The 27,998-nt window shown below is 49.4% G+C and overlaps 1 protein-coding gene across 2 annotated transcripts in view; it reads left to right on the top strand.

The window, feature by feature from the left end:
- Positions 1-110: 110 nt before the first annotated feature.
- The window catches only part of LOC141732448 (protein CEPU-1), a 479,662-nt gene continuing 451,774 nt past the window's right edge, over positions 111-27,998 (top strand). For both annotated transcript variants that reach the window (XM_074561455.1, XM_074561456.1), the window contains exon 1: positions 111-234. In XM_074561455.1, coding sequence (XP_074417556.1) covers positions 146-234 — 89 coding nt within the window. In that variant the 5' untranslated portion in view covers positions 111-145. The remainder of the gene's footprint in view (positions 235-27,998) is intronic.

The raw sequence follows: 27,998 nt of genomic DNA on the forward strand, positions 1-27,998 counted from the left end.
GTGCTTGGAGGAGTTTGGACTGAAACGTTTCACGGCTGTAAAAAATACACTTGGACTTTTATATTTTGCAACCGAGGAGGTGCAGACCCCTTGGGGATCCCATCTGTCTACAAGGGGTTCCCCTGAAGCACTCACGGAGCTGCTCATGGAAGTGTCTTATGGAGCATCTCGTGGAGCATCTCCAAGAAGAGGAGGCGCAGGATGGCACGAGGGACGAGGCCTCGCTGCAAAAAGGTGAGAAAAAATTTAAAAATTTTCTGGAAGCTGTGTTCGGAGAAGGGTCCCTGCTTTGCCATCCCTGGCCCGCGTGCATCCCGGTTTATGGCGCTGCGGGAAGGTGCTGCAGGGTTGGTTTGTCCCACGGGACGATGCTTGCGTTGCGGAAGATGGAAGCGCTGTCTGGGACCGCAAACCTCCCTGGCTGCAATTCGCAAAACCAGTCAAGGGTTTGTTTTGGTTTTTCCTGTTTCTCCTTGGCGTGTGGTTGCAGCTTTTGTGTGTGTAAGGGTAAAAAAAAAACAAACCAATAATAAGCAGGAGGAAGGGGCGCTCCTGTGCGTGGGAGCCGGGGCTGGGGGGGATTTGGGTGCTGCGGGTGGCCGAGGTGGGGACCACGGGGCGAAATTCCTCCTTTTGGCTGGAGAGCTTTGTCATATCGTAAAAATTACCCAAAATACGTCAGTTTTGAGAACGTTTCATAGCTGTGTGGGTACTACAGGAAGGCAGAGCAGCAAGAAAAAAATGTGTTTAATCAAAATCTGTCGGGTTAAAAGAAGTATCCTTTTTGGAAAAGGCTTTTAAAGGGTCTTTTTGTAGCCTGGATCCGCTGGGAAGCAGAGGCCTGATGCCAGTCCGTATGTTGCCTTGGTGTATCCCTGTGTGTCCAGGGGTAAATGCGGGTGCCGGAGCCGCTTCCATGCGGGATTGTGCTGTTCCCCTCATTCCTTGGATGCTTTTATCCCCTCTTCCATGTGGTATGGTGTAAATACTCCTGTTAGCCAAGCACCAAGTGTTAGATGAGTATAAATAGATGATGAAACAGGGCTGATTTTTTTTTTCTTTTTTGCACAAAATATGAGTTTTGCAAACCGTTGCATGCTCTAAAATACACGTGTGCAAGGGAGACCTTGAGTTTTTGGGCTTCACAAAGCTTCTTCAGCCTGACTTCTGCCCCAGCGTTGAACCTCCAAGAGGTTTATAACCTTCTCCTCCTCCGTGGGAGCACCCCACGCTCGCCACGTTGCTGTTAAAACCTTGTGCCTCAGTTTCCCCCCTCGCCTTGGTTTCCCCCTTGTCTCCAGCCCCTCCCTATCTGCTCTGGTTCCCCTTCCCTTTTCCAGAGAGGTTTTTTGGGGGGAGAGGAGTTTCTGCAAGCTGTTGGCGTGGGCTGAGCAGCCTTGCCCTTGTATTAGGGTACCGCAACCGGAGGACCCTGAGCCGCCGGAGCGATGCCAATTTTAATTGTGGTGCCGGTGGTGACAACCTGGGTTTTTTACCCAAACTGGGTAAAAAAAAAAACTTTTTCAACCCAAACTGGGTTTTTTATTGCGGGTGGGAGTGGGTGGCGGGGTCTTTCTGCGGGTCCAAACTCTTCGGTGCCGTAGAACCGCATGGCTGTTGTTCCCGAGTCGGGTTGGGGAGCAGGGCCAATTAAAAAAAACATTAGTTTATAATGGGTGTGAACCAGGAAATCTTTTTATTAATGGGTAAATGCAGACCAGAGCGTGTGGTCCGGGATCTGAGGAGGCGGGATGCTGGGTGCAAGCCAGCTCCCGCCTGCCCTCGGGGATGGGCTCCTCCCAAAGGGCTGGTGTTTGGGGTTAAATTCGCCTCCCTGGGACGCTTTGCCTTTCGCAAGCCCCCGGCTTCGCTCTCATCATGAATTGTCCCGCTTGCAAGCATACAGGGGTGGGACGGGGAAGAATTTCTGGGCCACTGAAATATTTTAAGCTTCCTGGAGCACCTTCCAGGAGGAAAAATACCTGCAGTTCCCCGTTTTGACAAGAGTTCCCCACGCGGGAAGTAACTTCAGGTGCGATTCCTCTTCTTGCAATCGGCATGCGAAAAACGTGACGCCGTGGCAAGGGGCCGCCAGAGCAGGCGGCTTCGCCCCAGGGCTGCTATCCAACCTCTTTTCCCTCCCCTCCCCAAAAAAAAAAAGCAGCTTGATGAGATGGATGGGGAAGGCGAGTCGTGTAAATGCCACCCTCGGTCATTCCCCGTAGTGGAATCGGGGCCGTTGCCTGTGTTGCTGTGCTGTTTGGGGGGTGGGTGTCTTACGAGGGCAGCATCGTAAGGCTTCACCAGCCGAATCTGCCTGAATATCTGCAGGTGAATGGACTTGTTCTTTAACGGAGGAACTTGGAGATCAAGTTCGGAAGACTTAGACCCCCGAGTCTTTTTTCTGTGAGCTTGGAAGGGGGGGCAGTAGGAAGCTGTTGGGATGATTTTCACCACCTGAGCTCTGAGATGAGCTGCAGAGCATCCCCAGCACAGCCCCGGCAGGCTGCATATAAGGTTTTTTCAGGTGCCTACACTAAGTACTAGTGTTTTACAAGCTATTTTGCAGAGCCTTCCCCTAGCTGCATCCCTCCTTGCCTAGGTATTAGAGCAGACTGGCTCCTTACATTTGATCTTGTGGGTGTTTTGTTTCCCGCCTCTTTGGGAAGCGGGGTTATTAATATGGAGACAGTCTGTACAGCGTCTGGAACAAAAAGACCATGGTGGGACCCTAGTTGCTATAGAAATGGTGTAAGTCGGAAGGTCCTTTGCCTCCTGCGTGAGCCTTTAAGTGAACAAACAAGCGTGGTGTTGCTTTTCTGCGATGCTCCGCCGGCTTTGAGCTTGGCTTTGCTCTCGCTGTCTTGTGATGCTGTTTTTAAAGGGCTCTCGGGCGCTGGAAGCTGTTCCTCACATAAATATCCTGAAGCTGGGAGTCTTTCTGCTGGGGATGGTAGCTCCGATGTACCGGGTTGATTTAGCGGTGCAGCTCTCCACCTGCCAGGAGATGAAAGAGCTGTTGTCATGCCGAGGTGCTAGAGAGTTGGCCAACCCTTCCCGGTGCCACTTCTGGACTGTACAGGCTGAAGATGTCGCTCCCGCCTCCTGGTAGGAGATGAGTTTGTGGGAGTCCATCAGGGAAAGAGTCTCTCCGTAGCCAGTCCCGACCCTGGGGGGATCTTGAGGTGCGCTCAAGTGGCCTGGGTTTGAGACGACAGCCGTGTTGGAGAGCTGGGATGGAGCAGGACGAGTGGGTCCTGATGCCGTCCAGGTATAAAAGCCCCCCCTTAGAGGGTTTCTGGTGCCCCGTGGTTTGACGAGCACGGATCACCATCGCACCCGAGCTCGTCAGCGGGACGGTGGCTCGGAGACCTTGCAGATACGGGCCGCGCTTTATCATATCTTATAGATATATCCTTATTTAAACCCTCCACCCAGGCTGTGCCCTGCCGGGAGGCAACATCCCGGCTGAATCCCGCGCTCGGGTTGATTAACATACTCCTAGCTCATAAATCTAAGAAAGTGGATTTGGGGAAGAACTTTCCTGCCTCCAGTAAAACTTGCCTTTAAATTATTTAACAAGCTTCTTAAGCAACTCAGCCATTTTGCATGGAATTTGTCAAGGCTCCATCAGCTATCCACAGCGCAATGTGACAGCCATCCTTTTATTGCCAGCCGTGTATTAATCTTGGAATAGCGCTATTTGTTTTCCTCTCTTGCTTTTATGGTGCTTAAAAGCATGTATCTTCTCCTGAAAATCAATAACTAAAGCTATGAATAATAAAAAACACTGCAGCGCAGGGCTCGTAGAGATCCTATGGATGTAAGTTGCGGCAGTAATGACTCTGTTTGCCATCCATTAAGTATGTGAACTCGGAAGAATTATGCAGATTATAATAGCTGTATCAACATAAGTATGTTTTGCTGATAGACTTTCCTGATTGGATCCACGGGATATAAGCCTGCTAATCCCCTGTGCAGAGGACCTGATTATATTAGAGTGCTTTGCAGAGCTGCAGATAGAAAGTTAAGAAACAATTAAAAAAAAAAAAAAAAAGAAATGTTGGCTGGCGTGTGGGGTTTCTCAAAAGCACTCGGGTTGCTGCTGTATTTGGGGTGCTTTTCTTGACGCAAACATGCATTTCTCTCCGGGTCTTCATTGGAAGCCCGGCTCCGAGCCCCGGTAAAAAGGCGGAGGTGGATGGTTTTATGTACAATAAGTGAAATTTGCCCGGCGCTGAGCCTGAAATGGCACGGCGGCTTGGCGCTGCGGCCGCTCAGCCCTGGGGTTTGAGTGACGGTTTTTGGTGCCGGGAGGGGACCTCAATCAGTGCGCGCCTGGCGTCGCCTCGGTAATTGCTCATCTAAGCGGCCAGCTACCCTCACGCGCGCCGCCGGCGTTGGCAGCTGCTGATTCCACAGGGATGCTACCTGCATGCCTACGGACACGCGCTGCTCCCCTCCTCGCCCGCAGCCTCCCAGCGATGAGTTGGCTGATGCCCATCATGGACTGGCAATGGGGGGAACAAAAAACAAAACAAAACCAACAAACAACCCCAACCCACCACCTTGTAATTAAAAAAAAAATAATCACCTTGACACAAGGCTAAACATCGTGCGGTTTTGTGCGTAGGGTTTTGAGCGTAAGATGCACTTATTAATATTATCTCGGTAATATATTGTGTCACCTCAGTAGGTGACAGGATGCTCTACAAAGTCTGTTCTGCTTTATTTTTTTATTTTTTTATTTTTTTATTTTTTTATTTTTTTATTTTTTTATTTTTTTATTTTTTTATTTTTTTATTTTTTTATTTTTTATTTTTTATTTTTTATTTTTTATTTTTTATTTTTTATTTTTTATTTTTTTATTTTTTATTTTTTTATTTTTTTATTTTTTATTTTTTTATTTTTTATTTTTTATTTTTTATTTTTTATTTTTTATTTTTTATTTTTTATTTTTTATTTTTTATTTTTTATTTTTTATTTTTTATTTTTTATTTTTTATTTTTTTATATTATTTTTTATTTTTTTATTTTTTTATATTATTTTTTATTTTTTTATTTTTTTATATTATTTTTTATTTTTTTATTTTTTTATATTATTTTTTATTTTTTTATTTTTTTATATTATTTTTTATTTTTTTATTTTTTTATATTATTTTTTATTTTTTTATTTTTTTATATTATTTTTTATTTTTTATTTTTTATATTATTTTTTATTTTTTATTTTTTATATTATTTTTATTTTTTATTTTTTATATTATTTTTATTTTTTATTTTTTATATTATTTTTTATTTATTTTTTATATTATTTTTTATTTATTTTTTATATTATTTTTTATTTATTTTTTTATATTATTTTTTATTTATTTTTTTATATTATTTTTTATTTATTTTTTTATATTATTTTTTATTTATTTTTTTATATTATTTTTTATTTATTTTTTTATATTATTTTTTATTTTTTTATTTTATTTATATTATTTTTTATTTTTTTATTTTATTTATATTATTTTTTATTTTTTTATTTTATTTATATTATTTTTTATTTTTTTATTTTATTTATATTATTTTTTATTTTTTTTATTTTTACTTTCTTAAAGTTGGGCAAACTGAGGCTGTGCCACCGGGAAGCGATATATCCTGCTCGCACGGCTTGTCTTTCCAAGCTATACTGCTTCCCTGTATAATGACCTAAACCAGCTGAAGCGTTTCCATGGTGTGTAACGCTTCCAGCTGGGTGTAACGTGCCGAAATCCCCCATCCGTGTGTCCGCTAAGTCTCCTCGGTCCCGTATTTCTTGTCCCGCTGTGGGTTATTTGGTCACAGGCTCCTGGTGCCTGACAAACGCCTTGGCTCCCCTCTGCCTTTTCGCATCCATGTCTGGGGAGACTCTGAAACGAGCGGAAAGCAGGTCGTCGCGTGTTAGGACTCAGCAGAAAAATATCCCCCCCAGTCAGCAGAGATGCATACAAAATTTAAAAAGTGCTTATTCTTTTTTTTTTTTTTGGAGGAAAAGATGAAAGCACCTTTCCGCCAGAATATTTTCCAGCGTCGTGCTGAGCGATTGCCTGCGAGGGGAGGGGAGAGCAGCATCGCAGGGCTGAGCTGCACGAGTCCGGGACAACGTTTGCGGCAAAATTCCTTCGGTTCTTGGGAGAAATCAGACCAGGGATGGACGGCTTCAGCCCTCCCTCGGCGTGGCTGAGGCTTGCAGCCAGCACAAGTCGTACCTGGAGTGGGATTTTTGACCTCGTATCTATCTCCTGGCCAACACTCGGCTTGAACTTTTTCCGAAAAAATGGCCAAAAAATAACGTTTAGGGCTTGACGGTGCCCCAGGTTCCGTAGGACGAACATTTATAGCTTGAATCCCATCTGGGATGTGAATGCATTTAATCTTGGTTTCCAGACTGTTGGGGGAACTGTAGTGAAGGGTGCGGCGTCTCTGTTATAACAGCAGCTGTAGGGTTGGCCTCGACTTACCCACGCAGAGAAATGGGAAGAGCAATGGTGTGGTTTGAGTTAGGGCCAGGAATTTATTATCAAGGCTGGATATTCTGCGGCTGGGGAACCCATTCTGCTTTATGCCATCCAGCCCGGGAAGCCATTGCCTGGTGCGGCAGCCCACCCACCACCGGCTAGCGTCTCATTAGCAAATAAAATTGTTATTTTCGGGATAACGCTGCGAGTTAATGTGATGCGCGCATCGCAAAAACCCCAAACGTGCCGCATGCAGAATCGGGCGAGTTGCAGTGATGAATGTCATGCAAAACTCGGAGGCACTAATTGAAGGTGGTTTCAACAGAATATTCAATTAATGCTCTCTGCGTCGCAGACAGTCTGGAAAAGGCGCTGTTTTCTCCCGAGGATCTGTGTTACTGTGCAACAAACAGATGAAAATGAACCGTTTTACGGCCTTCTAATTGAAAGTCGATGCACTGGTTTTATTAAAATTTTCATGGTGGGGGGAACTGGATGCCTCTAGGGCCCAGTAATGGGATGAATAAGCTCCCTCTTCTCTGCTGCCTCGCATCCAGCCCCGGGCAGAAGCCGCTGAAAATAAATGCCTGAGATACCCCTGGTGGCATCCGTGGCCTCGGCGTCTCTTCTTGTGCGCACGGATCCGTTTTATTCATGTCCGCCGCACCTTCGGCGCGCCCTCGAGAGGAGCCAGCATCCCTGGGAAAAACTGCTTTTATGGAACAAAGTAGGGGACTGTTGGGTGAGGAGAGAGGAAATTTTTATTTTTTTTTTTTTCCCCTATCTCTCTTTACGGGCAGGATGCTGAGTTTCTTCTGGCTTTGAGTTTTTTGGCCTCTTTCGTGGTGCCGTTGTGCCACGCGCCGGGGAGCTGAAGCTTATGAGTAGGAGGATGGAGGAGAAGGAGCTTCTCGGCTCTGCCTTCTCATCCCTCCGGGGCAGGCTGTCCCGTAGCGTGGGGAATGAAAGAATTAAATGAACTTTTTATTTTCCTCACCTGGCCTCCTGTTGTCGCGCAGCAAACCCCGTTTCCCAGCCCGTGTTGGCTGCTTGGGTATCTGCGGCTCTTCAGGGCATGGCTGGGCGCGATTTATTCCCTCCCTGCTTCGTTCTAGCAGCTCCTCTCTTGCCCGACCTATCAATTCCTAAAGGTTATTGGCGTAAAGTTGATAATATGTGAAGCAAAATGCCCAGACCAACGTGGCTGTCGTTTGTGGGCGTTGGGAAGCGGCGAGAGGAGGATGCTCTCCATGCGACTCCCAGAAATCTGTGCGTTTGCTGGAGGATGCGTGGAATCTGTTAGCCGGTGCCTTCCCTGGCGTTGGGGATGGGTACTAACTTACGCTCTGGCATCCGATGATGATTTAGCTATTTTAAAGCCTTATTTACGATGAGTTCCTCTACCCGCTTTGCCGTGGTGATAGTGTTGTGATAATGGGAATTTACAGTCCCCTCCGACAAGAGACAGTAAACCAACCGGCTGGATATTTTTTTGTATTCCTACAGGCCTAATTTGTAACATAAAGCACTTAATAATTGTTATTAATGAACCTGCTGCGGTCGGTCTATAGACCCAGCTGGAAATCACATCTGCTATCAGATTTGCCGCAAACTCTTGCGAGTGGAGGGAGGCGCGAGCAGCCGGCGTGGCCGGGAGGAGGTGGCTACAGCTGGCCAAAAGAAGTGCCCGCGGGTCAAGGGGAGACGTACGGTTTTGGGGAGAATCCCGGAAATCTTCAAATCTGAATGGGCGAGGCAGGAGGATCACAATAAAGAGGCGGAGGGCGGGGGGAGGAAAACAAAACTGCCGGTTTCTTAGGGAGAAGGTGTTTGGGGAGATTAAATGCGTGTTGATAAACAATTGCCAGGGACTTTAGTAAACATCCTTCGGGATTTTCATACCCGTTCCTCACTTGAACGGAAAGCAGCCAAGATTTTTACAGCCAGCCAGTGATTTCTGACTGGTTCCAGTTTCGCCTCTCCGGCCTGGGATGGGAAGATAACGGATGCTTCTCATTTTTTCCCCTCCGGGTTGCGTGTGACCTTGAGAAAAGGTGTTTTCATCTTCGTGTGCCTCGGTCCCTGGCTGAAATAAGGCTGCGTTGTAGTCCTCTGGGCTGCGGCCAAAATGGTGTAAAGACAGAGGCAGCGCCAGCTTTATTGGCAATATCTTTTATTAAACCTTACAAATCTAGTCCCTTCTGTTTATTTAGATTTCGGGATATTCACTGACTTGGGATAACGGGCTTGGATCTGGGTGGAGGCATCTTCATTACCGGTGTAGAAAGGACAAATTAGAATTTTATTTTTTTTTTTGGAAGGCGTACAGATGCTTTCAAGCGATGATGTCAGTAAATGAGATGACTTCAGAGGGTTTAATCATCCGAGCATCCCCCAGCTCAGCCCTGATTCACAGCCCCGCGCCTTGTCCAGGGGTGGTTGAAATGAGGTAATGCTTTGAAGTATCACCGGCGGATCTTCGCGAGGAGGATATTTTGCATAATTGGTTTCTGACAAGGCCTAAAACACTATTTAGAGTTACGTGGCGGAGTGTTAATTTATGCCTGTACTCCTAAGCGTAACTTCGTTACATGAAAGTGTTATTTATGACGCGAGCTCGGATTTATTGTGTGTTGGCGATAGCGCCGTGATAATGGAGATATATAGCTCGTTGTGGCAAGAAGCTATAAAAGAAATGGGTAGATGTTTCTCTGTGGTTATGGACTTAATTTTTTAATGTGAGATACGGTAGCGATTGTAAGTGATGTGATCTGATAGTCAATAGGAAGCGGGACGGTAGGGGGAATTTCTTTTTGACATATAACTTTCTTCTGGAAGATGCTTTTTAGCTCCTGCTGAGTCTGATCGCACCCACCAGCATTTTAAGTGACTTGAAACCAAAATAGTGGGTATCAACTTGTCGCTTCTCTTTTGTTTCTCTTAAATATAATTCTCACATTTAATTAAAGCTTAAATCATATAAAAAATTAATCCTGTATATTTAAGATGATAAAACTTAGCCTAGAAGTGAAACAAACTGTGGTTTTGCTGTAGTCGTTTCGATGCGTCTTGAATATTTCAAGCGGTGGTGGAAAGGGCGACTCCTCTATCCTCATCCAAGGCGTGAATTTTGAACCATGTAGATATTTTTATGCCCTTCCACCGGCAAAATTCTGACTTCGGCTGTGAATTTTGGTGATGGGGGGCTTTGTTTTCAATGGGAGCGAAACGTTGGGTTTCCAACCCCCTCCCGAGCATAACAGGCAGAAACACATCTTGTTTGTGCGTGAGCTTATTTATGTCTTACTTGACAAAGCACAACAGGGAAACAATTGAGGGGAAAACAAGGCTGAGGTTAAAGTTGTTTTGAAACAAAGAATGCAAATGCTGGGTTTTGAGGAGTATCAAATCAGGATGAGCCAAACTCATTGGGTGTTATGGTTTGGTTGGTTCCCCCCCCCCCTCTTCTGTGAAATGAAATTCCTGCAGAAAAAGACCTGACTCTGCAGAGCGTTTCACTTCCAACTTCTTCTCTGACGGAAAGCGGTTCCATCCCAGCTTTTTCCAGTCAGACCTGCAACTTACCCTTTTTCCTGGGCCAGATTTATTCCTTCGCTCAACGTGTTTCCCTGTGACCGAGACGGCCCCGAAGCTCTGGGAAAGGAATCAAAACAGCGCCGGGGACTTCAAAGGGTGGGAGTCACTCGAGCATGTCCTGTTAGATGTCCTGCCACAACCAATCCAGCGTGTGATGTGACCCCTTCCCAGGTGTCCCTGTCTCTCTCAAAGCCCTTGAAAAGAGCCCTGGTAGACTGAACTCGACTTCTGCTTAAATCACCCGCCTATGATGGCTTTCCCTGTGAAAATGCAGGGGACTGGGGGATATAAAAGAGGCGCCAGCCGGATGAAATGAGAAACAAGGGGAAAGCAAGCAACGCGCCCGGGCAGGCAAGGTGTTAGCAAGATGGAAAGAGTAAAGGCTTTACTGCAAACAGTAAAAGCCGATATGAAGCTATGATGCTGGATGTAAAGCTAACGCTTTACCGACAGCCCCGCCGCAGTAAATCGTGGTTGAGCCCCATCTGAATATAAGGAGCGCTGATGTGTGGACTGCGCAGGATGGGGGAGAGGAGGTGTTTGTATGAGGAAGATGGAGACGGTGCCAGGAGGGAAAACTGTGGCTAGTTCTCACGCTCCCTGGGAACCCCTTTCCTCGCCCCACGAGCCTTGGGGTGCCGGGCTTTCCTAGCCATGTTAGCCTCAAACCCAACTCCTCCGCTCGCCGCAGCGCCGGGCACGAGAATGGCAAACGTCCGGGCATTGCTCTGTTATGATTTGAGAAAACCCATAATAACTTATTGTCGTTTAGACAATTATTCTATCACCCGATGACCCCTCCCCACCTGGAAAGGGGAATGGGGCAAAGCAAGGAAACAGAAGGGTTGAAATATAAAGAGATTTAATAGGGCAAGGCTAAATAATTAACAACAATACTAAAGAACTTTTACTAATCCTGATACTAATATAAGATATACAATAATTTTACTCAGCCAATTCTACCAGCAGGAAGCCGTGCGCTCACGGCAGTGGACAGTAAATGCTGGACACTGTGAGTGCAATGGCTTTGGGAGGAAGGGAAGCGCTCAGGGCTCCGGCACCGGGGCAAGGAGTTTCTCTGGACCACCGACATCAAGGGAGCGAGACACTACGCAGCAAACTTTCCAGTTTGTATAGAATGTGCCGTTCATGGTATGAAATAATCCTGTTGGCCAGCCTGGGTCAAGTGCCCGGGTCTTGCTCCTCATCCCCGCACTTGGTAAGGCTTGAAAACACTGAGACCTTGAATCCCACATAGCCTAGCTGCCTATAAAGTAAGTATTTTCCCAAATTTGGACACTAGAGTCTTCCAAAAGTGGAGTTTTCCCCAGCATTAGGAGATAAATTAGTCCTGTGTCGCTCAACCCAAGACAGCTCCAGAATCGCAAACGCCCGGGGATTGCTCCCACGGCGTTAGAGTTGGGCGTTTGGGCTAAATTTGTGCGAAACTGAGGTTCATCTCCGTTGGGTGCGTAAAAGGCAAATCATCGACTTCACGGGACAGCCTGGGGAATGCAGGGAAACTGCTTGTTCTTGGCTTCCCCACAGGCTTTCCTGCGTATTCCTCGTTTCCCGGGAGCTACTTGGGGGAGTAAAACTGCACCTCTGCTTCGGTGTGTTGAGGATTAGAGTCGTGCCCGTAAGAAATGGAGGGAAATCTATTGTTTAGTCTCGAAACCTCATCCCTAAGTGATACGGAGGATGCTTGTTAATATTCTCTCTGCAGGCTGTGCGTGATGATTCTTCACTTTTCACATCGCATTTAAAAAATTTTCTTTAAACTGCTATCACTTAAAATCTTCTTAGCAATTATGGTTGTTTAAAAAAAAAAAAAAAACTTAAAGAAAATCCCCAAGGTCAAAGCAGTCTCATCTTTATATGGATTGCAATAAATTACTTCAAGTCTATTCATAGCATAGGGAAGACCTTTTTATGTAGAAAGGATCATTATAGAGTTGCCAGGTCGTTAATTACATTGGGTTCTTCTACTTGCTATGTGAGTCATTTCCACGAAGCAGCTAAGATCATGGTGAGAGATAACGCAGTAAAAAGTGCATTAAAATGCTTCAAATGTCCTTTTGCTCATATCTGTACATCAGTCAGAGCGACAACCGATTCAAAAAGGGCACTGCCAATTTAAATCAATAAATTTTTACTGGTGTGGCTGTGGCCTGTGTCGATATTTCGAGTCAAGGCAGGGGGCCGGTGGCACGCGCGTTGTTGATGCTCAGAAGTATTAAAGTTTAATAGACTCTCCAGCCCCATTCTGGCTGTCTGTCACGTTGGTGCAAATCCAGAGTCGCTCCATCGCCGTCAACGGAGGGATGCAGGTGCGGGAGCAGAATCTGGCCCTCTGTGCCTTATTTACCACTCCAACCACCTGCTTTAGCAGATAAAGCAGCTGCTATCTTTCGAGCTTTAAATGTGACATTCAGCCAGTTATGTGCCTGGTCCCCTCGTCACTTTTAGATGCTTGTTGATTTTTCTTAAATGTCAGAAGAGTTTTTTAAACTTCATTGGAATGCGGCTGCCAAGCGTCGGTGGCAGCGCTGTCACCTCCCGCGCGGCTCTCCCACGAGGTCTGTCTGAGTCCTGGTGGTTGTCTGTTATAAACGCTGAGGTTGGGGGGAAATTAGCCCTCTCCTTTACCTGCAGGGAGAGATTTCTGCTCCGATTTGCCTCCCTTAACGCTACCTCCGCTCTTAGGCGTTGGCGTGTGGCTGGGGACGGGCTGTTTTCACCCTGTTTTCCTTCCATCCCGTGATGGCCGGAGAGGGAACCAGCAGAAAATCTCAGCTTAGTGTTTTTGTTTGGGTTTTTTTGTTGTTTGTTTGTTTGGGTTTTTTAAGGTGCTTGTTCTTAATGTGGTTGCCCACATAATTATTTTGCAAGGGAAAACTCAGCCCCTTCTGTCTACGTTTTTCTCCTCGAGCTCCATCAGAGCAATTAAGTGGTGGGGAACGGCCTTCGCTTCCGAATTGAGGCATGGTGGTTCTCCTCCGCTCACCTCGGTGGTGATGGCATCAGGAGGAAGAGGAGGCTTCATCTTCCAATCCTGCTTTCCAGAGGGATCCCTCACAGTGTGTATGGATCCCTCACGGTGCGTATGGAGGGGAAAGAGTCAAGGGACAGCGCTGTGGAGGTCTTGGCTCGGTCTCTGTCCCCACTCTGTTCAGGGTAGGTGTCTCTTGGGGAGGCTGTGCAGACACACAGGCTGTCAGAAGGACCATAAAGGATTTAATTTTGGCTGGTATGAGAAAGAGATAGTCTTGTCCAAGCAGATCCAAAAGGCAGTGTCGGACCGTGGGTCCCCAAGGCCAATCCATTCTGGATTTGGCTCCCATGGGATGGATGGTGAAGGCAGCTTCAGGTGAGCCCAGGCAGATCTCCTCCTGCTCCCATCAGCCCTGAGCAAGGTGGGTGGTGGCTGGGAAGGCAATCCATCCTCAGCCATGCTCTCCCAAGCTCTCCAAGCTCCAGTGGCTTGCCGAACCCTCATTGATGGGTCTATGAACCTAGAGGAGTCTCCTGGGCACGGAAAAGACAGTTCTCATCCATAACACGGCTATCCAGAAGAGTCGATGTTTAAGATTGAGGTCTTCAAAGCACGTTAAGCATGGAGCTGATGAGTAGCTGCTCTAAGTCAGCATTGCTCTGTAGGCTTAAAGCTTTGTATCAGCTGGAGATCTTCTCGGAGCTGGAAAACTGTGGTTTTTCTAGGGCTGTGAAGACAGAAGTGGGGGTTGTGAGTGTGGGGAGGAGGAAGCAGTGGGGAGCATGGCCGCGGCGTACCGAGCACTGCTCCTGTGCGGGTCGAGCAGCATTTGCAGCAGCACCCAAGCGCCTGACCTGAGCTCCGCTCTTCCCCCTTGAAGGGGGCCGGGTGGCCATGGGGCAGGCACAAAATGTGCTGTGTCTAATCGGGATCTCAAAGCCTTCGCTGTCAAACCTTCAGCTCTTCACAGTCTAATTACAAGTTGCCTGGTGCATTGGTTACGATGAGCAATGAAGATATAATCACTGCTGTTATTTGTCCTTCCCGGCTCCAGCTGTTAAAACAATTCCTCCTTCATAGCCCAGCCAATTTCATGGCTTTAATGTGTCCCCACCGCTCCCAGCCCGCTCCCGAATCCCGCGCGTGAGGCGCGATGCACCAGAATCTCCATGAAAGCAGCCTATTTCCTGCATGAAGCCCGTGAAATTGGGGAAGATAATATTTTCAGAGCCGCTGGTACCCTGATTGCATGTTTGTTTGAAATGACAGTTTATGTTGTCTCTCTCTTTCATTAGGGAGGTTCAGCGATCGCGATGTTATTAACTAACAACAGCACTCACTGCATATAAACATGATTCCGCAGAGACACTCCAAGGAGCACTTGAAGGCAGAGGGGAGGGAGATGGAGAAGGAAGAGAGATGCGATGTTTCTTGCCTTTTTTTTTTCTTTTTCTTTTTTCTTTTTCCAGCGGAGGGAAGGTTTGGAAGAGATTTTAAACTAGATTAGAAGCTCAGAAGAGTTTCATTTTATACTGAATCCCCCTGACAGCGGAGGGCAAGTGTAGCACTGACTCTCCAGTGTAAGATGTCCGGGCTCTGCCAGGGCTTGAGGACTTCAGTGCACAGGGATGTCTCATTCCGCATAGATTTGTGTGTTAGGGATTTATTTCAGACCCATCTTCACCCCTCTGAGCCCTTGCTGCTGGCAGGGCGAGGGTTCGGTTAGCTGCTCGTACCCTCAAGGTGGGGAGATGATGGTCTTGATGTTCCCCTAGCAGATATTTTCCTGTCTAAACCACCCTACAAGGGGGGCTGAGCTGCAGCTAGTGAGATCCAACATGCCTTGCTGCAGCTGTGTCTACTTTCCAGCGTCCGTAGCATCTCCCGAAGCAGGTCCTGGTTCCACCTCATACCCCTCACAGCTCCACCTCCACACCAGGCAAATCCCGTCCCTTCATTAACAGATGGTGACTGGAGCACTGGGTCCAGTTCTGGGCTCCCCGGTTCCAGAAGGACAGGGAACTGCTGGAGAGGGGACAGCAAAGGGCCACCAAGATGCCGAGGGGACTGGAACACCTCTCTCATGAAGAAAGGCTGAGGGATTTGGGTCTCTTCAGTCTGGAAAAAAGACGGCTGAGGGGGGACCTCATCGACACTTATAAATACTTCAAGGGTGGGTGTCAGGAGGATGGGACCAGGCTCTTTTCAGTGGTGCCCAGCGACAGGACAAGGGGTAATGGGCACAAACTTGACCATGGGAAGTTCCATCTCAACACGAGGAGGAACTTCTTTACCCTGAGGGTGGCAGAGCCCTGGCACAGGCTGCCCAGAGAGGTGGGGGAGTCTCTGTCTCTGGAGACATTCAAACCCAGTTGGAGGCGTTCCTGTGCCACCTGCTGTGGGTGACCCTGCTCTGGCCGGCGGTTGGATGGGATGATCTCCAGAGGTCCCTGCCAACCCCTACCATTCTGTGGCTCTGTGACTACATGCCAGGCAGTCCCTAGCTGAAGCCTCATCACCAGCCCTGTGAGATCCCCTGTGACAGGGCTGCTTCGCGTGGCATCCGTGAGGAAAGCCAGGGCTAAAGGTTCGTCTTGTCTTGGTGCAACTTAGAGATGGGAGAATCAGTGTGGACTAATGAAACTATGGCTGGGGAGCCATGGGAAGAGGACGAGAGACCTTTCAGATCTTGTAAGTTAAGGATATTGAGTTTTCATGGACGTAGGCTTCTGCATCTAAAATACCCCACTCAAAACCCCAAGTAAATGTAGAAGCTGTGGCTTCCCAGGGGTGCCTCAAAAGCTCCCCGAGTCTTGCTGTGCAACCCAGGGGCAACTGGGCTGCAAGAAGAGCATCCTCCCCTGGGGTCTGCTGGCACCGTGGGTTCCGTGATCAAAAAATAACCGTGTCTGGGGCCTGGATGCTGTTAGTGAGGATGAAATGAAGGTGTGAGGATGAAACGAAGGTGTTCAACTATGGCAATTGCCTGGAGAAATACCCGAGAGGCAGCCCTAGCCGTGGTGGGGTAGCAGTGGGAGCTGTGGCTTTTGCGTCCCTTGCTGGGGTTGCTGAGAAAACAGAGGAGATGGTTATAGTGCCAGGACTGGGGCTTGTTTGGAGGGTTTTGCCCTTCTATCTCTCTCCTGTCTGTGTGATGGAGGAATAAGATGAATCGGTTTGGCGTGTGCATGGGCACCCAGCCTGCATCGCGGACATGCTGCTGATTTCCCATGCTGCCGGTGCTGCCTCTTATTAAACATAAATAGCTGTGAAACGGACTGCGGGGGAGTTGGGGGTAGTGTTATCTCTCCCGAGGTATGGAGCTTGCTTCAAATGGAGCCAGCAAAGTTGCTTATAGCCGCGGCTGCCCGTTACGAGATCCCGTTTGCAGCGAGTTAACTCTCTGCCAAGCGATAATTGTTCAGGCTAAAAATTTCCATGCTGTAAGCCTGCCTCGGGCTATATGAAATTGGGGGAGAAGGGGATGGATTTTGTCTGTTATTTTTAAAAAAAAAAAAAAAAGAAAAAAAAAAGTTAGTAACTTCGCAAGGGAGCTGAAGAGATCAAGTCTCTCCATGAGATGGAGGCAGAGACTTGGAGTTTGGCAGGGGGATGCGGAGGCTGTGCAGAAGCTGAGATTCAGCGGTGGGGAAGAGCAGGGAGAGGCGTGATGGGTCTGGCGGGAGATAACTGTCTGTTTTCATCACTACCGGCTCATAAACAGGAGACTCTGCTGTGGCTCTAATAGCTGCCGTCTTGTTCATCCCCGTATGGGCCGGTTGGTTAATGCGGTTCTCCTGGCTGCGTGGAGAAAACGTTCACGAGAGATTGTTAAAGGAGCTTGATTAAAGGTGTAGCAATTTAGGAAATAGCAGAAGGCTTCTCATTCAGCCTTAATTTGGCCATTTGCATGGGTTTGTTCCCTGTGATTGTTTTGAAAGATGTAATTGGGTGTTATTTTCTCTATGGGAGCGCTTTATCTATTGCGAGGAAGTGCTAGCTACGGTGCAAACATCCCTCCCCGGGTTCTGGTTTGTCTCCGTCCTGCCTGCAGGAATAACCATCAACAACAAACAGGCAGGAGAAGCTGGAGACATCCTTGGATGCTGGTTTTTCAGCAGCCTGAGGGTTAGGGACTTCCTGAGCTAGATGTGAGATTCAGCCCCTGTTCCAAACCCTTTTTCTCCCTGAATTTGGTGTCTTGGCGACCTTGCCGGCACTTCTGCCTTTCACAGCGCCCTGTGGCAACAGGTTTGAGGAGCTAATTGTGTGTGTGTGTGCACGCGTGTGTGCACGGAGAGGGAAAACTTGCTTGGGTTTTGCTCTGAAGCCTGCAAAAATCGGTGTCCCGCTCGTCAGACCCGCTCGTCCCCCGTGATGGGTGCCAGTGGGAGAGAGCCGGGGAGCTGCACCCTCTGCGCCGGGAGGGATGCCGGGCTGCGGTGGTACCCCAGGCCCCCTCCCCGAAGGCTGGCACTGCCGCGGTGGAGCTGGGCGGTGTGAATGCCTCCCCGCCTGTGCCAGCTGATTAGAAAGCAGAAGAATGGCAAGAGAAAATGAAAATGGGAAGGAGCTTGACAGCCCATGGAGAGGTATTTCAGCTGCAACACAAAACATTTGGTGGTAATTATAGAATAACCTTCATTTAAATGCAAATAAGCCTGTAATTAAGATAAGGGCTCTGTCATTTGCCAGTATTCCTCCTTCCCTCCCTTGCCAGCCATGGGTTTCGAGATGTTCCCCATCTTGCTCTGGTGCTGCCTGTTTGCCTGAGGGCTCCTATGGCGAGGGCCGGTGAGATGAGCGATACAGTGAACAACTTCTGCTGCGCTTCGAGCCCATCCCAGCCAAGCAGCGGAGCCCGAGACGGGACTGCGTGTCCTACTTGGGGCCCTGCAGCTGACAGCTTCAGCTAAAACCCTCGCTCCAAACGCTTCTCAACTCTCTGAGGCTTGAAAGCTGGGTTTGGGCTGTGCTTGGGTATTGCTGAGATGGAGGTCGTCTCCCCGGGTCGTGCTGGGGTTGTGATGCTCGGCGGAGGCCCTGCGTGTCTTGCTGCATCTGGGAAGAGCTTGAGGGATGAGCTTGGAGCCCAGTCCAAATCAAAGCCAGGGCAGTCCACAGTTCCCATTGCAGAGGTGAGGTTGCGAGCAGGGTCGTGGAGAGGACTTCCAGCCTTTCTCGTAGACTTTGAATGGACTGGACTGGTCTTCACTGGGAGAAAAAGATGTTATCGTTGGCTTCAGCACAGAAACTAAAAACTGGATAAAGGCAAGTTGGTAGGTTGAGTTGGAGCGAACTGCACCAACACTCCACCCTGGAAGCGTCGGTGTCACAGCACTTGGGGGAAAAAAAACGTAGGTGCTGACTCGTAATGCTTGGAAATAGCAGTTTATGGGGAGGCAGCATCCTCCCATTGCTTGCTGGGAGCGCTTGCGTGGGCAGCGGCTGGGCTTACACCAGGTCTCCTTGCTGGGGAGGGAAACCGGAGCGCTGGAAACAGCCATTGCTGGAAAGGTTAGCCAGCAACCTTTGCTTAAACTGTCTCAATCTGTATGAAATGTTATCTCTCTGCCTGACTAAAGATATGTGAGCCGAGGGAGCAGAGATGCTCCCAGATTGTATTTATCTAGCCCTTTGAAAGGGCGTTTGAGGAATTAACTCGGCAGCTCAGGAGAACTTTAATGTTTCGATAAGTGGCTGGTGCCGCATCTCCGCCTGCCACAGCGTGACACCCGTGGTGGAGCATCTCCGTAGGAGACGTGGCCCTGTTAAGAAGAGGCAAACTCCTTGTCCCGGTTGTGCAAAAGCTGCCAAACTCACCGGTGCCCTCTCCTTCTCCGCCTCTTCCCCTCCCGTCCCGCTGGGAGCAGGCATTGCTGTCTGGATCCATCCCTCGGAGCCAGGAGCGGGCGATGCTCCGGCTGAACCGGCTTCCCCGAGCCCATCTGCATCGCAGATTCCCATGGAAATGATGCTTGGTGTATTCATGTATTCCCTTTTCCTTCTCCCTCCTTCTCCGGAGGCTTCTGCAGGTGCTGGGGGAGGAAGAAAGGCAGGCGCAGACCCTGTTGGGGTGGAAGCGGAGGTGACTCCAGCCAGCTCCGTGAGCAGGATCTGGGGTGCTTTCTTGGGATGACGGTGGGATTTTGGGAATTACAGAGCTGAGATCTCGCAGCAGCGAAGTCCTGGGGGGCGGCGGCACAAGGGCAACCAGAAGCAGCTGGAATAGGTGATGGTGTAGATGCTTTCCTCTGGACTTCTCCGGTAGGGGAGAGCAGAAGACCTTGTCATCTCTAAGGTGCAGTGCTTAAGAGACCACATTTCCCTTAAATCCTGGCAGCGGGATTTGCTCCTGAGAGCGCTGAGGCTGAGCGAGGGAGGCGGGAGAGGCTGGAGTGCAGGCTCTCCTGGCTGGAGAGGACCAGAAATTTACAGCCTGGATGATTTCTGTGCTCCCAGCGAGGTCCAACCGATCCCCGCCCAGAGACAGAGCGCGGGGGAGTGTAAAAGGTGCAATTAAACAGCAAGACATCATCAGCAGGCCCTCGGGCGGCTGAGGAAACAGCCCAAAGGAGGAAAAAAAAGGAAAGAGCAATTTACTGGTGAAAGTGCTCTTGGATATACAAAGAATATGTCAATATAACTCTGCTTTTAATATTTGATACTGACCTATGAATAATTCACTTAAATGTACAGCCAGCTTGGTGACCTCCGAAGCGATGCTGCCTGCATCAGGGGAGCAGGGAGTGCGTGGATGGGGGGATAAAGGCTTTGTAATGGTAACGGGGACAAAAAAGCCCCTGGGGAAGAGTCCCCATGCTCTCTTCCCTCTGCCCAGGAGATGGCAGACGGTGCCCACGCAGGCACCCGCAGCTCAGCATCCACCGTCCGGGCAGGAGGGAGCCTGGTTGGGTGGTGGTGGCACCTCGCCTTGATCCAAACTTGCCCAAAACTCAGCGCTTGGGCTCTTTGAGCACACCTGAAGTCTGGCGTTGCTTGTTGCATCCCAAAAAAGTCGTGAGGAGCCGAAGCGGCTCAGCGCTTCGGTCCCCTGTAGGTGGGAAGGAGGGTTAGGATTACTTCTGGAAGCTAGACTTGCTGCTTGGGGAGGCCAGGCTCCTCCGAGGTGGCTCCTCAGGTGAAATGCCTGCGCTCGGGATCCTCCCGGAGACAGAAAGGACCCTCCATCGACTTATTTTCCGCAAGACGGAGCTAATGCTCTTTCCCTCTTGTGGGCTGGTGGATGGACCCGCTCACAAACACTGGCAAGGAGCCTTTAACCTGGTGTGATGGACATGGGAGGGGGGCCCGTTCCCCTGGGGACGTTTCCCATCATTAGCTGTCTAATTGCACTCCCAAGGCTGAGCGGAGGTCTCGGTGTTGGGCTCCTGATGCTTTATTGATTACTGCCACTTGTAACACTTCATTTTCTCCATTTCCTCCAAATCCGAGCAGCTGACGGATTTCTTTTCTCCCTCCTCCCGTCCTCCCCCCTGCCACCGCAATCACTTTGAAGGTTTATTTGTGATTTCCTATGCGTTAAATCTGTATTGAAGTTGGAGAAAAAAAAAAAAAGAAAAAAAGAAAGGCGTGAAGGGACTCAACCCAGTAGCTGCCTGCGGAGGGGGATGCGGGGGGTCTGCAGGTATCTGGGATGGAAGGGGGGGTATTTGGGTCTGTAGGGCTTGCAGACGGAGGGGTGGGGGTTAATTCTCCATATTATTGGTGTGTTGGGGGTGCAGCCCCGTCCCCACCACCCTCACCCCTGCCAAAGCTCGCAGAGGAGGCCACGTTCCCCCGCGCTGCCGCAGCACGGCAGAGGGCAGCAAGCCCCCGCTAAGCCATCCTGGTGTCCCCCACCTCTTCCTCGCATTGCCCCCTCTTGCTACAATAGTTCATGTGCTACAAACAGGCCCAATTACAGTATTGATCTCCTACACGCCGGGAGCGGATGGTAGGTCCCTCCCCAGCTGGCTTGGTAAACAGAGCTCTCCATCAGCAGGCACTTCATGAATGTCACAGAGCAACTTTCTCATCGTCCCCCCCACCTCTGCCGCTGCCGTAGCAGGCAGAGTGCTGGAAGGAAAAGGCAAAACCCATCTTGTGAAGGGTAGGAAGAAATGGGGTCACCCCTTCCCCGGCCGCCAGGCGTTTTCTGTGGTGCTAAAACTTGGATTTGTTTGCCATAAAAAATGCATTATGGGGGCTGCAAGCAGCAGGCGGGTGGTAATGTCCCGTTTATGCTACCGGTTGGTGACTTGTTGATGGTACTTTATAGGGCTTCCCCTTTTCCATGGGTTACTTAAATGCGTTGCTAAGAAAAAGGAGAGATGCCTACAAGAGAAACCCCTCCTGGAGAGGTGGGAGAGCTGGTCCTTGCTCTGGTTTAGGAGGAAACGTGCTGGGGTTTTCCTGTAGTGCGTTGCTGGAGGCGCGGAAAGGGGATGTGGTCCGTGGCCCGAGTTGGGGGATCCAGCTTTTTGCCTTCCATTGTGTACCCCAAAATGAAATGACTTGCTCTTGCCTGAAGTAGTTTCACCACCACGAAAACTCATGTTGGCTTTTGTTTTGGTGAGGAAAGGGGGAATGCTGAAAGTCACTTTGGTTTACACCAGCCTTCAATGCTTCCATGGCTGAGCCAAAATAATCCAGGACTTGCGAAGCCCTGGCTGCAGGGCAGGTCCTGGAGGATGGGGGAGCTGAATATCCTTCCTGGAGCGCTTGAAGTTCAGGGTAGATACGACTAGACAAGCGTGATGTCTAGTGATGGGTCACCAGTGGATGACACCTGCGTGTTTTTTTTTCTGGCTGCTCATGCAACGTACTCTATGGAAGGCCTTTAGCGTGCAAAACCCCTGCAGCATATGGGGCATATTAATTTGCCAAGCCTCTAACTGGAAAGTCCCCCATGCGCTTGGGAGCTGGACCACAGCTCAGGAGGGTGCTGCTGTCACTGTAAGCCCAGGACAAGTGATTCTTCTCATTTTACCAATCTGATCGTCCCTGTGCTGCCGGTACAGGTAAAAATTATGTGTGCAGTGTTTGCTTTAAAGCAGTTTCCTTCTCCAGGTAGTCCTGTGGGAAAGCTGCCTCCCTGCTCTGTCCCCATGCAAGGGACACTGTGAAGCTTTCAGAGGTAGTGTCCAAGCTCTGGTGGAGCTCATCGCATGGCATTGACTAGGCATCACAGCCAAGGAAAGCCATGTCCATTAAGAAATAGAGTCCAGAGCGTTGTTTTCACTGACTCTAATTAGAAATATTCTGGAAGGACCTGGAGGTGTCCTCCTCTCCTTGGGGTGAGGTGCTTGAGGAGCAGAGAGCCATGCTGCTGCCATCCCTTGGTGGCAATGGGATGACTCGGCACCTGCTGCTGGAAGCAACCTCATGTCCCTGAGCTCTTTACACCCCTTCTCTGAGTGTTTGCGCACAAATTGATAAGGACAAATGGGGAAAGGGACAGGAAGGCCCTTGGTTTTGGCTTCTGGATGTGTTCTTGCATCAGCTGAGTTAAGTGGTCCCCAGCTGGGCTGTGCAGTCCTGTCTGAACGTGGCATCCCCATCTGCAATAGGTTGAGTTGACCTTGGCTTGGCTCCCGGTACGTCTGGCTGAAGTTTTTACTGAGCAACTGTGGGAAAACTGTCACAGGAGGTGCAAGATGAAGTGGGTGACGCTGTATATTCGTATCTGGTTGGTAACGAGGTCCCGCTCAAGCTCCTTTGAGAGTGCTGGTGGTCTTACTTGGAGCATGTAGTTTCCTACGTACCTTGGGGTGCAGAAGACCCTGCAGATTCCTTGAGTCAAAAGAGTAAGAGCAAGCCAACAAGGCACATGTTTTTTTTGGGGGGAGGATTTACCGTGAAGGCTAGCAAGCAAGAAGGATTTAAAACCCTATTTGTATTCGTCCAGTGTTGCAATTTGCAGCCAAATCGTGAGATTTGGATGCCGAGAGAAATCCATAGTTGCCATAACAACCAACAAACTATAATTAGGCCAAGAGTTGACGAGAGGGGTCCAAAGAACAAATGGAAAAAGGAGCCGCTCTTCGAGGGGTGCTGATAGAGATCAGAAAGCCTGGTCACAAGCGTGTTACGGGAGAACTAATCTCTCCAGAAGCCGCTTGGTCTTTAGGCCCCCAGTGGAGTTGTTTGAAGCCGTATAAACTCTGGATTTTCTGATGTTTTCACTTCTTGAGGACGGAAGGATTAGAAACATCCCATGCATGGAGGCTGTTGCTTTTGAGGCCTGATTGGGTTGCAATGGCGGAGCCATGTAGGCTGATAAAGGGGTTTGCAGAGGTTTTTCTTGACCTAGAGAGGTGGGGGTGTGGGGAAGAGCTTGAGGAACCAGGCTGAGCTGAGGAAAGGTCTCCTTTAGCTTGGCAGACAGATCGAGAGGGGAAGTTTGATGCTGCTGAGTAGCCAAAAAGCATGTTCCCGCACTGTGAGACAGACAAAACTCACCTTAGCGCAAGCAGCGGAGCTTCATCCACATTATTTTGAGCAGTTCCAAGAGGGATGTGGTTGTGTCTCCTTTCTCTTGGCTTCCCCTGGGCACAGTGCTTGTCCGTTGGCTTGCCTGGGGAGGCTGGACGTCTTGTGGTGGTTGGCGCTGGTGTTTGGTGTTACCTGCCCTGAGACTCGGCGCGGTTCTCGTGTGATCAGGGCAATGGGGAACACATCTCGCTGCCTCCTGCAGTTATCCTAGAATGATAGAACCACAGAATGGTTTGGGTTGGAAAAGACCTTGAAGATCATCTCGTTCCACCCCCTGCCCTGGGCAGGGACGCCTCCCACCAGCCCAGGTTGCTCCAAGCCCCGTCCAACCTGGCCTTGGACACCTCCAGGGATGGGGCAGCCACAGCTTCTGCACAAGCCTCTTGCCAAAATCGGTTTTAGTATCGCGGGTTATCTGGAGGGGAGGGGGACTGGGGTCTGGCAGGGCTGGTGGGCTTCCTGGGCTCTGCAAAGTTCTCCCACCTCACGCTCCTGGAGCCTAAAACCAGCTTTTTTTCCTTTTTTTTTTTTTTTTTTTTTCCCTGAAAAAACACTGCTCCTCTTTGGTCTTGCTCAGTTGGGACTTTGCTATTGTTAAAACTGAAAATTGTTCCCAAAATTACAAGAAGAAGGGGGCAGAAATTGCTCTTGGCAGCCAAAAAAAAAAAAAAAAAAGAATCCCCGTGGCAATTTAGGTCAGGATTAGCAGAAAAGTCCTTTCAGGGGCCCTGGGACAGAAATCTCCGGTTGTTTTATGTTTGTTGTTTTTTTTTTTAATTTTTATTTTATTTTTTGCAAGCCTGGCCTGGTACGAGCCGTTCTGCTGTTGGGTGTCCCAGTTCTGCACAGGGAACGCCGTCAATAAAACCCAGGTGTGACGTGGGGAAAGATAATGAGTTCAATCCCAGCTCCCTGCCCTCCTACCCCTTTGCTTCCCCCTTTTCCGAGGAGGCCCTTCGCATGCAGGCGGCATCCATGTGGAAAAAGTCATGTTACCGTGAAAAAAAAAAAAAGAAAGAAAGAAACAAAAAAAAAAACCACCCCATGGAACACCTCGCAGACAATACGGAACACACACAAAAAAGTAAAAAAAATATATATTATAATATGTCGGGAATACAATAGAAGCAAAATCTCCTGGCAGCAAACATTCATGCACTTGACTGCCAAGAAAAAAAGGGCCTTACAGAAGATGAGACATGAAAGGGATCCCTGCACAAAAACTAAAAGTCGGAACACAATAGTATATATTTCAGGCATATGAAAAGGAAGTGCGACAGTAATACTAAGGAGACAAGATACTGTAACAGAACCGGGAGCTTGAGGAGAGAAGAAACTCAATCAGCGGTGACACAGGAGGCTTGGAAAAGACAGCTCTTTGAATGGTTTGGGGTCCTTTTAAAAAAAAAAAAAAAAAAAAGGGGGCAATCCTGCTTATTAATTTATTTATTTTCCCCTGGGAATTAATCTTTCTGCGTTGTTCTCAGCTTGTAAAGAAACAAGGGGGCGCGTGAATAATACGTCGCCAAGAGCAGAAAGATGCGCGGGGAATTTGCAGTATCGGTGAAAATATGACGCCGCACAAGGAGGATGATGACGCCGCTGGTTTTCGGCGGCGGCGAGGGGTATGCGGGGGGGAAACGGGAGCCGGTCCCAGGGGATGCGAAGGAGGAGAAGAGCAGGATGGAGCTCACGCTTCCTTCTCACCTGGGCTGGCGCCTGTCAAAAACCAGGCTTATTCCTGCCGGCAAAGATTTGTGGCAACTCTTAACGGCGGTCGCAAGGATTTTGGCGTGCGCGTTGTGGGGCTTGCGGTGAGGTCTGCAGGAGCCTTTCGGATGCGAAAGGGCTCGGCGTTGCTTATGTAGGTGCTGGGGGTACTGCTGCCGGTGCTGCGGGGGAGGGAGGGAGGGATGCTCGGAGAAATCCCCAGAGCTGCTTCCTCGCTGTCATCCCAGTGACAAGGAGGGAACTCCCAGCCCGGGCGTCTTGCACATCTCTTCCCCTGTCAAACCCCAGCAAGATTTCCTGCCTAGCCTTAGAAATCTTTTTTTTTTTTTTGTGTGCGTGCGTATATTTAACAAAAGAGGTTCTTCTTGTCCCGCTTAGAGTGACTTGAGCTGGTGCTTCAAGGTGGGGGGAAGAAGCTATCGCTGAGCTCAAAGTGCAGGAGTTGGCAGTGCCTCGACTCTCCTGGTCGAATGAGTTGGTGGCGAAGCGGCACAAGAGCGGGTTTTTATTTTTTTTATTTTATTTTTTTTTAAATTAAATATTCAAATTCAATTGAAGGGCCTGAAGCCTGGAGTTTTTCTGTCCTTGAAAGGTACGAGAGCCTGGAGGCAGAGACCAGGGTTTTCCAGCGGTTTGATGGCTCTGTGGAGAGGCTAAATTCCTTTTTAATAGGTTGTTCTCTCTATCCAAGATCAGAGAGCTCGCCTTTCCCCTCGCTCATCCCTGGCAAGGTCCTGCTGACTGCAGTTCAAGCACGTACGTTATTTTTAATGATGTCCTGTAACAAGAAGCCTCCCGCAATTATCCCGTTTAGATCTGGAGCCTCTAAAGGACGGCTCGGAAAAATCTGAAGTGCTGAAAGCACTTTGGGAAGAAACAAAATCCTCTGCCAAGCGTTTCCAGTGCCCGTCCCACGGGTGGGAATTGTAGCCCCGATGCCACACCCGAAGGCTGGAAGGGGGCATGGATTCGATTACCTGCGATTTCCCCAATCCGGCATCATTTTGGAGCCCAGGGGGCGGCAAGGGGGATTTTTGGTCTGGCCCAGCACGCCTCTGCTGACGCGGCTTGCCCTAAAGCAGGCGTTTGGCTGCACTCTTGTACTGATACGCTCAGTTTAGGGTAGCCTTGTAGTAGTATTTTTTGCTTGTTTTGCGAGGAGTGAGTTTGCAAAAAGAAAAGGCCGGTGCCGTTTAAGTTGAATTTACCCCGCGGGGCAGAAAGGGGGGTAGGTAAGGATGAAAGGGTGCCATTCCCAGGGCAGAATTTCCCGATATCTAGGGTAAAATCAGCTTGCGTCTCTGGCGAGGGGCTGGCTGGGGGGGTATAATCTGAGGCAGCTCGCGCTGAAGATGAGTCTGCAGAAACGTGAGAGGCCGGCGGAGGCTTGTACGAGCGCCTCATCCCCGGGGACACGCAGGGAATATCCCATCTGCCAGCTGGTAGCGGGCTCTTCCCATGCTGGAGGGGCCTGGGGAGGACGAGGGGCTCGGGGGGGGGGGGACACCTTGTTGATTCTCCGGGGCTGTTATTTTGTTTACCTGTCTTAATGCTTTTTTTTTTTTTAATGGGGCTGCCATAAAAAACACTCATTAAGACAGTGTTGTTTTTCATTAATGTTGATTCACCAAAAGCTTAATCAATCTTCTGTGACCGACGACCCCGTTCCCGAGGGAGAACAAAGCTGTTGAACAAATTAGCCTTACAGATTGGAGGCAGAGCTCGCAGATGCGACAGCCTTGGGTACCAAAGCGGGCGGCGCGTGGATTTGTGTAACATGCCCGGGAACAATGGCACTCAGCTGCCTTTTTTTTTTTTTTTAATTCTTCTTTCTTTTTTTTTATTTTTTTTCTTTTTCTTCCCAATTTACATCTCGACTGAAGCGTGCTGGCGAGGCGGCTCAGCCCTTCTCTTGTCTCACCTTTTCCCTGCCGTCCCGGGGAGACAGAGCAAGGAAGAGAGTTGTTAATGGGCTCGGCTGAGATTGAGACGCCCTCCCTTGGCTACCTGGTCCTGGTGTGGCCGTCAAGTCCCTTGTCGCCTTGCCCTTGGCGAGGAGTGCAATGCTTTTCCACCTCCTGGGGGTATAACCGCATCGATTGGAGAAGGGCTGGGGTTTTTTTGCAGGAAGAGGTTGTTTAAAAACAGCCGGCATCTAAGTGTGCTCTCCGTCTCCGCTAGACCAAGCTGCTTGCAGCGTGCTCGCTGGGAGAGGAGCGCGAATGCTTTGAGTGTTTTCCGTAAATGGGAGGGGATATCCTCAAGCTGTACCCAAGGGATGCTGCTAAAAACATCCAGGGGGATGGATCCGGACCCCACGCTCTGGGAGCGATGGGCTGCGGCATCCCTCCTGGCGGATGGCGATGGGATTCGGTTGCGGGGAGCTGGGGAGGATGCTCTGTCCCGCTCCCGCTGGCTTTGTGTCACCAAACGGGTGTCGCTCGGAGGCTCTGCAGCCTGTCTCTGGGGCGGCGGGGAGCTGGGGAGGATGCTCTGTCCCGCTCCCGCTGGCTTTGTGTCACCAAACTGGTGTCGCTTGGAAGCTCTGCAGCACCTTCCTCCTCCTCCTCGGGGCTCGCAGACCCACTGACTCCTTTCACACCGGCTGCCGCCTGGCCGGCACATTGGTAATGACTTTTCCTTCTCCCTCCCGGGCTGGATTTGAATGGCTGGTCCGGAGGTGAAAGGCCCCCGTTC

This window comes from Larus michahellis, chromosome 17 (genome assembly GCF_964199755.1).
Source record: "Larus michahellis chromosome 17, bLarMic1.1, whole genome shotgun sequence".
In the NCBI taxonomy this organism is placed as follows: domain Eukaryota; kingdom Metazoa; phylum Chordata; class Aves; order Charadriiformes; family Laridae; genus Larus; species Larus michahellis.